Below are 11,874 nucleotides of genomic sequence, written 5' to 3' on the forward strand. Positions count from 1 at the left end.
AAAATTGTTTTCAGATTCTGTGATCAAACAAAATTTTGAAAACATCATTTTTATGTTTTCCTTGTGTACCCAGATTTTGAAATTGAAATTTAAAATATATAATTATATTAAAAAGAATAAAATCAATAATAAATATAGTATTTTATGTATAAACTCAATTACTTATATAAAATTAGAACATGTATTATATAACATAGTATATATTACATGATAGTACAAAATAATTATTATTATATAAAAATTTCAATATAAAACAAATTCATAAATTAATTTAGTGATAGCCAACAATAGTGCTCAATTGGCATGTATTGAGGACTAAGAGGTTCGTGGTTTAAATCTCACCTCCAAATTTGTACTAAAAATTGATTTAGGAGAGTATATTCAAACTAATATTTAGCCCTTCGAGTCTACCCACCCCCAAATTTATATTAGAACTTAATTTAATAATGGTTTATATTCAACCTAATAATTAATAAACTATAATTAGTTTTACAATTTAGTTTTAATATTTGGTATAAAGATTTTTTTTTATTATTATTATCTTCCCCTTTCCCTCGGGCTTCTTTGTCCTCTTCTACTGTCAAGACTGCTTCGTTGTTTCATCTTGTATTTGGGTTTTTGTCGTCATTATTGTGATCTTTAGATATTTCATCTATCGATGAAATGATTTCTAAACAAAAGAAAAATCATCGTTATATTATCATTTAATCTAATATCCACTCGTCAAATGTTACTCTCTAACCTATACAATTTGAAATCATACTCATTTTACATACTAGTATTGAGTACATTGCCCTTAATTTGTTAAAAATGTAATAAAGATAAGAACTAAAACTGTAGGGTTTTTTTTTTTTTTTTTAAGTTCAAAGACTATTTTGAAGTTTAAAGACAAAATAGCATAAATTTGGAATAGAAGGCCCAAGACAATCATTTTAAAAGTTAAAAAAGAATTATGTGCTATGAGCAGGATTTCCTGTAGTTTTAATTTAAAAAGCTGGTAAATGATGAACATACAGAACTCTCTTCACTTTTTAACCATTCAAAAGAGGGAAAACAATTACACAAAGCATCGTACTTGCTTGTTGCCCAAAGTATAATTCACTTTTGAATCTCCTAATCATAACGTCGTCTTTCCAATCAAACAATTGTAACAGAAAGTAAGCACGAGACTGCATCAGATGAGAGAGAAGCAAAGAAGAGAGTAAAATGTTAAATATATTATCTTCAAAAACCGACTACCAAACACATTTATTGCAGAATAGTGAGAGATAGAATCAATAAGTTAAAACAATCATTCAAGAACTAACAAAGCTGCAAACATTTTGATACAAACAAATTTTGATGAGTAGCCGAGAATCCACGGTCAGCGGCTACTGCAACGTCAAATATCTAGCTAAGGACAAGGACCGTCGTCAAGAAGAAAAAAAAAATACATATATAAAATGGCTGGATAATCCTGAATCCTAAAAGAAAAAGAGGGGAAACAAAAAGCAAATCCCTCTGGCCTGATGAACAATTCATGGTTCTAACTACATTTGAATTCTTGTTACACATCTAAACCTTCTCTCTACCATTAATCAATACTACACAAGTTGACCCCCCACTTAGCGATCAACAGTCAACATTATTGAGAAGGGTTTAGTAATGGTCACGTTGTGAAAAAGGTCCAGAGCTTCTTCCCTATTGAAACTTCACCTGGATGTTCTGACTCTTCATCATCATCCTCATCTTCATTTTCAACTTCCTCACAAGACTCACTTCTGTATTCGCTGCGACCCCCATACTTGCTTGCGTTTTCAGGTGATCCATTCACTTCCTCACTCAGAGATACCATATCAATTGAGATTTTCGACGTGCCAGCAATACCATCATCTTGATTATCTCCAACTGTACCACACTGCACACAATAAAAGACCATGACATTAACGTATCAATCACCAGAGTTTAATCAACATTCACATTGCTGCATCATGGACCATGATAGACACAACATTGAATGTAGGAGGGAAGGTCAAAACCATCCGAAGTTGAGACATAAAAAAAATAATTAAATAAAATAACACACCCCGTCTCCTATTCAGAGTTAAGACAAACATTAAAATAAATACAGTTATAAAATCATGAAGCTCAACTAGAAATTAGGATTAAACCGTACCCTTACAAGGTGAGTACTTCCAGCATTGTCGCTAGCAACCCCCATTGATGGTGTAGGACGAACTCTTGAATAGTGAGCGTCTTCCTCTGTACGATTCACAGGAGCATCTTCTTCATTTTCTTTACTAACGTTAGAAGGGTCTTTAGAAGCACCTACACTAAATAAGTAGCAAAAAAAAATCAGATTAAGATAAATCATAACTTGGCTGAAAATTTATCACGAAATTAAAATTAGAAAGTGATTCTTCAAAGGGTTGGGTTGGGAGACAAATGCGGGTGCCAGTAACCACGCACATGCTCCGCACGCTTATATTTCATTTCTCTCTTTTTCATAATAATTTTTATCCATATAGACTGAAGGGCCATGGGAAGGGTGACGTAGTGTAACAACCTATGCCTCAGTTATTTTTACCCCAGTTTTCCCAACCTTAACGATCAGAATCTTACACTTTAGTCCGCCGGAGATTGTATCGTTTTTCAGGAACTGCAGCTGGGACAGCCCTCTGTCGTCTTTTCCGTGGTTGGCCTTCCACAACACTGCCAGAGCGTACCTCACTGTCATCGTTATCATTCTCACCCATAATTTGAGATGAATTAGCACGTGTCCTCTTCCGTAAATTCCTTTGTCTGCCCTTGCCAGCAAGACTAGATTCATCACGACTCTCATTATTCAGCTGACTAGAATCCTCAGCAGCATTTCCATTTGGATAATCAACTTGTTGAGTTTCCTGAAGCTCCCCAATAATAGCCTTAGCATCTTCAACAACTGCCTTAACAGACCGAGTTCTATTGATTTTAGGCTGTCCTCTCTTGGGACGTGGTTTTCGCTGCTTCTCCCTTGCATCAGAAGGTCGGGAATCAACTGCAATTTCTGGTGCCTTACTATTAATGTTACTTAGATTATCAGTTGAAAAGTTCTGACTCGGTTCTACTTCCCTACCACTAACATCAGACTGAATTCTCTTGTCATCAAGAGAATCACTTGCAATTGCAAGAGATAATTCTGCCTCATCTTCACCTGCAGACATTCTCTTGGAGGGTTCTGCCAGATCATCATGTTCATCTGATGCTGGTGCTGGCGCTTCATCATCCTGTTTCTCAAATGCTGGAGATGCAATCTTTTTACCTGGGGAGAACCTAAAAATCTTAGAAGTGCACTTACGAAGCCAAGAAATGGTTCCAGCAGATATAGGAGATTTTTGACCAGCTATGCCTGGAGTCTGTTCACCATTTCGCACATCAGAAATACCCAGATTTCCACCAGGAGATACCTGGAGTCCTTGAATCTCCATATATCTGTCAGGCAGTCCAAGGACATAAGCATTTTCAATACCATCCAAAGATTGTAAATCTGAAAGCACAAACTCAGATGCTATTTCCCCACAGTTCTTGCAGGTCATGTGTTTGTCAACATATGAAATAAATCGATCTCTCTCCGCAACAAGTCGTTCTCGCTGGTCTTTCAACTTGTTGCTTAGTTCAAAAAGCTCTTCAATGTCCTTGCGTATTTCAATTCTCTGCCTTTCCAAATGTTCTTTATTAGCTTCAGCTTCCTGCTTTTCTTTCTCAGTTTTAAGTCTCTCAAGTTTCAGCTCGTCCATTTCTCTTCTAGCAACATCTCTCAAAAACTTAATATTCTCCAATTCTCTCTCCTTCTCTTCCTTGAATGACTTCTCTTTCTCACGGAATTCTCTTTCCATTTCTTCCACCCGAATCTGCATGGCAGATTCAAGCTCTCTTTTCTGTAGTTCAAAATCATGCATCATTTTACTTCTCTCACTTTGAGCTTTTTCGGCAACGGCTGATTTCTCATGCTCCATGCTAGCTGCAAAGGATTCTTGAGCTAACTTCAGATTGTCCTGCTCTCTATGGATATAAGCTTCAGTTTCTGTTCTCTCATTTTTCAACCTTTCCTCCTCGGAGAATATCCTTTTTTCAAATTCTTCCTTTTGCAGTAAAAGATTCTTCTGCTCTTTCTCAACCTGAACTCTTTTTTCATCCAGCTCTTCCCATTCTCTTTCAAAAGTTTCTTTCTGTTGCTTCAAATCCTCTGCTTCCTTCAGTAGTAGTTCTTTTTGTTGCCTATATTTCTCTATCTCTTGTTTCAATTCTGACTGCAAACGGAGAAAATCAGACCTTTCTGTCTCACTCACTTTAAGACTTTCCCTCTCTTCATGTAATTTCAACAGTTGTGCTTCATTCTCGGCTCTAATCTTCTCCACTTCAGCCTTTAAACTGATCAGATCCTCTTTATCAGCAAGCAATAGTTTCTTCTCTGCCTCAAGATTCTTTTCCTCGGATTTCATAGACTTCTCTCTTTGTTTCAAAGCTTTGAACTTCGTATCATAGTCTGCCTCTTTCTCCTTGAATTTCTCTGTTCTCTTTTCCAGTGCCTGCTCTCTTTTCCCAACCTTTTCCTCCATGTGCTTGATTTCAGCTTCCTTTTTCTCTACTTCAGACACTTTGTTTTTCAATTCTTCATCCAAAGATTTTCTCTTTTGATCAATTTCTAGCTCAAACTCAACCTTCTTTGCATCTAGAATGGCATTATGTTCATCGAGAAGCTTTTGAATCTCAACCTGTTGACATCGGATTGGGTAAAATAAATAAATATATAAATAAATAACTAGACTATTTAAAAGGTAGGTGCTGAATTTCTTTGGAAATAAAATTTGACATCAAAGAAGACACTGAGAAGAGTAAAAAAAAAAGGCAACTCATACCAATTCAGTTGATATCAAACATATAATCAAACTAATCTGAAGAGAATTAAAACCGGTTCTGCAAAATATGAAAACTTCAACAACTATCAATTTTTTATAGGAGATCAACTATTTAATGACTAAAATGAAGATATGACCAGTTTGATTGTAAATGGGATGCATTAAGAAACTGCCATTAAAACTGTGTTCTCAGGTACTATATGGCAAGTGGGTTAAGAAACTTACCCTTTCACGAGCACTGAGCTTTTCCTCCAGCACAAGTAACTCCTTCTCTTTTATCTCTAAGGAAACTTTCAAGGAATCGGATTCCTGCATCCAGAAGAAACTGTAATTTTAAAACCAGTAAATATAATTCTCTGCATATCTGTTGCTTGAAGAAAGATACTCGCCTGCTCTTTCAAAGCTATGTTAGCTAGCCTACTACTTATATCCTCTTCTTTCCTTTTCAGAGCTAAATTAGCAGAGTCAATTTTCTTCTGAAGCTCTTCAAGATCTTTCTCTTTCTGTTTCACCATCCTGTCATTCTCATTTGCCCTCTCCTCTCGCTGATTAAGAATTGTTTGACCCTTGGCAAGTCTCTCTTCTGCATCTTGCAACTTTCTTTCCCATTCCCGCAACTCATCGCGTTGCTTAGACATGGTAGCCTCATGAGCTTCCCGTCTAACAAAAGTCAACATTAAAAACACCATTTTAAACTTATATTTTTTTGGCTCTAGAGAACAGTTACAAGAAGCCAATAAGAATTAAGACAACTATCCAAGAGGAATGCATACTCCGCATTGAAGGATAGACGATCCCTCCTAAGTGCACCTTCCCGAGCCTCCAGATCTTGCAGCTTCCTCTCCACCTCAGAATTCTTCCTGCTCACCTCGGCAAGTTTTGCGTCAGCAGCACGCAGTTTTGCCTCCACTTCCAAAGATTTTTCTTCAATGCTAGCTACTAAAGCATTGGCTTCAGCTAACTTTGAATCACCAGTAAACTTAATTTCAGCATTTTCTGCACGCATCTCATGAAGAGCCTTCTCCAGCTGCATGTCAACATCCCACGTAACAGCAGTTTAATCAAAAAGTAACCCAAGAAAAGAAGACTTGGGAAGATATGCGGGTGGCAAGGAACATTTAATGGAACTAGAGAAGAAAAAGTAGGTTCAAAAAATTCAAGCCCTCAACCTCAAGACCTAGGTTTTACTAAACAGAGAGAAAAGGAGAGAACTTGAATGAAAACCCGCTAATTCAAATGGTCTTAAAGTAAAACAGTAAATATGCATTTTATTAAACTGAATGGAACACTCCTCTTCATATAGTCATCTATCCTAACCAATAAATATGTCAAAAGCAAAACTCGATATAACCCAATCAGTACCTTAAAAACCAGCATTCCAGAAGGCAGAAACCAAGGTATCTCATTTGAATGCCCAAAAAGACTCAAAGACAGTAATATGTCCTAACTGAAACCTACACTACGAAAATATCCAATTTGCAGTTCTGCTGTTATTTAATACACATAATCTCCAAAGTCATACATCGCATAGTCCCATTAACAAGAACCAAATAGCAAACATGCCAGAAGGCAGGAGATTATAATAAGACCTATAAATAAAATCTGTGAGAGGAATGCCAGAGAGAATTAACGATATGTCAGTATCAGTAAACAAGATATAGAAAGCTGGAGCCTTACATCAAGAACGCACTCCTTCTCAACACCCAATGCCTTCTTTAAATTTTCCTCTTGCTTCTCAGCATCAGATATTGCAATCATATGGGCCATTTGTTCTCTTTTGAGAGTGTCTTTTGCGTCAGCCAACGCTTGTTTAAGCTCTTCATATTTTAAAGTCCAATCCTTTTTCTCAATCAAGAGAAGCCCCATGTTGTACTGGTACTCAAACAGCTGTTTAATGAGAATAAATTGGAAAATAGTTAATAACTAAAAACAGTACACCTGTAGCATGGGTATGTAAAACTACACTGCTTCCAAACACTTGGCGCAAAAAGAAAAAAGCTGAGCTTGAAAAATTAAGATACTTGAACAGATCAGGAACTCCATCTTCCACCAAAAACTTTTAAAAAACAGAAACTATTAGCCCATTATACTACATAAACCAACTTAGCAGCATAATCCTATTCTAGGGCCTGCAACTTCCACAATTCACACGCGTTCAACATCTCATTCGATCATTTCCTCTGCTGTAACTGTAATATTGGTTTGCAATTGCTAGCATAAGTCGAGTAAATGACCATAAGAACAAACCACTTCAACTCCGAACGACATTGTGAGCCAGATGCTCCAAACTTATCCAAATTAACGAAAACAATCCACTTAAAGAGGCAAGAACATGAATACTCGACAAAATCGTGAAAAAAATCAACTAACCTCGTTTTCAAGTCTCGAGATCTTCTCAGCCAACCCTTCTTGGTCCAAGGCGGCCGCCTCAGCCGACCCCACAAACATCTCTCCTCCATTTTCAACTAAAGTACCCGAAAGAGGCGTTGCAGTTTCACCAAAAGCAACAGTCTTCCCCTTGATCCCATCACCCCTGCGACTCAAATTAGGAGTAACAGAGTTGGGATTCGAAGCAGAACCGGCTCCAGTCTTCTGGGTCCCGGTTTTAGGCGTGAGGGGCCAACCAGACCAAACCTTCTGCGGCGTAAACATCACGAAACTCTCAACAAAATCAACCTCGGAACTAAACCCAATTCCACAGATCGTGAATTCAACTTCATAAGCATGCGAAAGCCCAAAATTCAGCGGTGGGTGGGTAGAAAAACCCTTGCAACTCCCCAAGAACTACTAACCCCTCAACCCAAACAAACAAAAACACCCACAAGGAGATTTAAACAAGATATGTACCGAATATTCAGTTAGCCCTAACCCAGCGCAATCGGAAGCCACAGAATTCCGTGAAAAAATAAAGAAAAGAAGAAGAAGGAAGTTCCAAAATCAAACGAACTTGAAATCAAACCTATCAAGTTTCTCGTGATTTCCAGTTCTATTAAGAGAACCCTAGGTCGGACGTGAACGGAATTCCCAAATTCAGGCGAAATGAAGATTTGAAATCCGACAACGTCTCACAAATCGAACCGATCCCCCTCCCTCTCTCTCTCTCTCTAATCTTTCTATTTTATCTACAGCCTCCTTTTGTGCGCTTTTTTGCGGACCACTTGTTAATTTCTACGGGCCCCAACCGCAAACTCCACCCCCAAAATTACCATTTTACCCTTACCTTACTCCATACATTATTTGAGCGATTGGAACAATGTAGCTGACAATTTTAAACTCTAAAAAAATTAAGTCCCGTTTGTAAACCTATTTTATCTTTTATTTTTATCTTTTAAAATTAAGTCGGATTTCTTTTTTTCATTTTTTATAACGATTTACATCTTTATATAGTACAGGAGTTGAATTCTTAATCAAATTTTAAAATAATAATAATAATAATTAAAAACTATTTTTTTTCATTTTCAAATTTTGACTTAGTTTTTAAATTATTGGTAAAAGTAAATAACTAAAGAATAAATTGGGAAGTATAGATAGTGTTTATAAGCTTAATTTTAAAAAACAATAGCAAAAAAATTAATTGTTATTAAACGAGGCTTAAAAGATCAAATTTAAATATTGTGTTATTTTTTAGAAAGATTTAATTATCATGCCTTAAACATATATCTAAAGTGAGTTTGGCTCAATAGTATTGATATGACATTTGTACTTGGAGGTCGAAAGTTTAATCTCCTACTCTACTGTCATTGTACTGAAAAAACAGAATTAGGTTAAAATTTGAAGGGCAATTCAAAATAAATTCCTTGCTTAAAAAACACAAAATTAAAAGCATTCTAAATTTATCATGGATGAAAATAAATACTTATTCTACTAACGGGTTAGCCTTAATCATTATTAAGTATCTTACCAATAAAATAAGATAATATAAAAGAAAGAGAGAGAATATATATTTTTATATCTTTCAAATACATACATGCATACTACTAAGTTTGTCCCCCATTAAGTCGTTGGAATCCAAAATGGGAGAGAGAAAATACATATTATTTATATTTGTGGGAAAATAAAAAGTATTTGTCAAACTTTTAATGAGGAAAAAAATTAAGAGAATTAGCTCTCCAAGATCAAGAATTTTTGAAAAAAAACTTCTAATACTACGGTAATGCATATACCTTTTATTTAGCATTAACGATGAATAAAAATATCAATATGAGTTTAGTTCAATAATAATTGACATAAATTTTCTCTCAAGAGATCGAAGGTTGTTGTAGTAATATAGATGATATATAAGTGAGAATTTTTCCTCCACGCCGCCAGGGGCAGTTTGGGAATTTCACAGACGGAAAAAATTTGTATGAAAGACGCCGCTGCCTTTTTCAGTTCGGAGCGTGCGAGTTTCAGTGCATGGTGCGCGCTGACGAAAGTACCCTTGGAGGATAAAATGACCGTTGAGTGAGAAAGGAGTAGTAAATAGAAGGAAAGGTAAGGGGTAAAACAGGAAACGGAGAAATATACACGTGGCAAGTAGAAAAAGGGGGGAAATAAAAGAGAGAAAGAGAATGGGAATTCCACGGTGTACTAAGAGAGAAGGAGTTTGAAAAAAGTTGGAAAAAAAGAGTTATTGAATGGGAAGGAAGATAAGAATTAAGAACAAATCATATAATAAATATATTTTTGTCCCCATGTGATTGCCTTTCTTTTTCATGTTCTTAGCCATCATTCTCCATTTCTCTTTCTTCACTTTTTTTTTTTTTCTAGTTTATGAGTTGGAGTTTGGATGTGCTCAGTCAACTTTATTGTTTAGAAATCTAAATATCTGAGTTTGTTCAATTTCATGAGAATATCGATATCGATCAGAATTTATGTTTTTATATTTTAAAATTTGTTCAATTTTAATCCATTTATTTTTAATACCAAATTTTAATCTGTGTTTTCGATAAATCTTAAATTTAGTCATTCAAAATTAATTTTTATTAAGAGGTATTTTTTAATAAATTTAGAAAACTGGATAAACTATTTATAAATATTATAGAATATCACTATCTATCAGATATAGATCGCGATAGAAAATCTATCAGTGTCTAATAGTAATAAACAGTGACATTTTTGTTATATTTAAAAATATTTTTAGCAGTTTTACCATTTAAATTAATTTTATTTTTATTGATATATAATAAAAATTTTACAATAAAGTAATTGTATGAACTAACTTTAAGATATATTGAAAGTATGTGGACTAAAATCAAACATTTAATTAAAATTGAACAAACTCAAGACATAAGGATAAAAATAGTATTTTAACCTAAATTAAAAAACGATTTCAGGATATTAAAAGCATGTAATATGTATTTAAACATCTAATATTAGGTCTAATTAAGTACGTGAATTTTATGCAAAAAATGCCAATCAGGTCTATGATTTTTTTAAGCATAACGTTAAATAAATTAGACACAAAATCGAGAATTTAGAAATAGTTATAATTTTAAAGTTTTAAAACTTGTTAAACATACAAATGAAAGTTTGTAAATGTATTATTATATTTTTTAAAAAAAATTTAAAAAAATATTAGAGGCAAATTTGGAAGAAATATTAAATTTGTAATTTGACTATTGTTTTTCTATTATCTTTATGGTTTTAAGGGAAATCATTTCTCAAATTAAAAAAATTGAGAAATCAGTTTTAAGGGAAACCTTATATATATAATTTTTCGTGACCAATAATTATATAATTATTTTGTTGGAGAATTTTTAGTTGGGTTTGTGCATTTCATTTTTAATTGGTTATTGTTATTATTATTCTACATATTTTATTGTGGGTTTATTCTATAATCTTTATGGTTCAGCGTGGACGATCTTAGGATTTTTTTTTTCTATTTTCGGACATATAAAAATTAGTCAATTTATTTATAAATATTGTAAAGTATTATTATATATCAGTGATAAATAGTCTATCTGATACAATATTTATCATTCATAAATAATAATATTTTGTTACATTTGAAAACATTTTTAACAACTTTATCAATTAAAATAAGTACTTTTTTTAGTTAAATTTTATGGACCCGGTAAATTTTTTATGAGGCTACAAAAAGTATTTATACTTGTAGTTGTAGAATGGTATCGAATATAATATATTTAGTCATGTAATTAATAATTTTTAAGTTTGAAGTAAGACATTTAGAAAATTTTAATAAAATAAACAATTTTTCTTAAAAGAAGACTTAGCCATGAAGATGCTTTGTCCAAAGTTTGATTTACCTTCATACACACGAATAGTATAGAATCCCAATTAAAAAGCTATTAGTTAAAAATGAATGAAAAAAAAAAAAAAGCTGAAAACAATTACTAGATGCTAATGTTGTACATTTTTCGTGCCAAAATAAATACGAGAATCCTACATCCTATCTGGAAACTATTTAATTTTTTATTTTTGATTTTTAGTTTATGTAAATTAAATATATGAATATTTTGTTATCTATTATTTAGAAATATTCTTAAAATACGAGTAAATTTTAAAAGTTAAAAAAAAGTAATTTTTTAAAAATCAATTTTGTTCTTAGAATATTGCCGGATTCAAGTGTTTAGTATTTAGTCAGGGGATGAAACTATAAATCTTTTTAAAAAATTCAAACACAATTTTCAAAAAACCAAAAAACTAAGCTTGTGTTGTAACTATTTGAGACCTGTTTGTAATAATTTCGTTTTCATTTTTTGTTTTTGAAAATTAAACATATTTTCTCCTTATTTCTTGTAGTTGTTTGCTTATATCTTAAATACAATAATTGGTTTTTAGCCAAATTTTAAAAACAAAAATAAGTTTTTTATTTTTTTAAAAAAACTACTTTTTTAGTTTTCAAAACTTGGTTTGGTTTTTTAAACTATTGGTAAAAAGTAGATAATAAAGAAATTAAACTTTGATGTGAAAGTAATGTCTATAGGTTTTTTTAAAAAAATGGTTACTAATGGGGTTTTGGTTTTTAGTTTTTGAAAATTTAGCCTACAAACAT

General features: G+C 33.2%; 1 protein-coding gene across 1 annotated transcript; it reads right to left on the bottom strand.

Annotated features, from left to right (window-relative positions):
- Positions 1–1,269: 1,269 nt before the first annotated feature.
- LOC120080470 (protein CROWDED NUCLEI 1) lies at positions 1,270–8,006 on the bottom strand. The gene is made up of 8 exons (XM_039035130.1): positions 7,248–8,006; positions 6,555–6,764; positions 5,651–5,904; positions 5,267–5,537; positions 5,103–5,186; positions 2,602–4,733; positions 2,156–2,312; positions 1,270–1,897 (listed from the first exon to the last, which is right to left on the bottom strand). The coding sequence occupies exons 1-8, from the start codon at positions 7,527–7,529 to the stop codon at positions 1,649–1,651; spliced, it is 3,639 nt and encodes a 1,212-aa protein (XP_038891058.1). The 5' UTR covers positions 7,530–8,006; the 3' UTR covers positions 1,270–1,648.
- Between the last annotated feature and the right edge of the window lie 3,868 nt (positions 8,007–11,874).

This window comes from Benincasa hispida, chromosome 6 (genome assembly GCF_009727055.1).
Source record: "Benincasa hispida cultivar B227 chromosome 6, ASM972705v1, whole genome shotgun sequence".
Classification (NCBI taxonomy): Eukaryota; Viridiplantae; Streptophyta; class Magnoliopsida; order Cucurbitales; family Cucurbitaceae; genus Benincasa; species Benincasa hispida.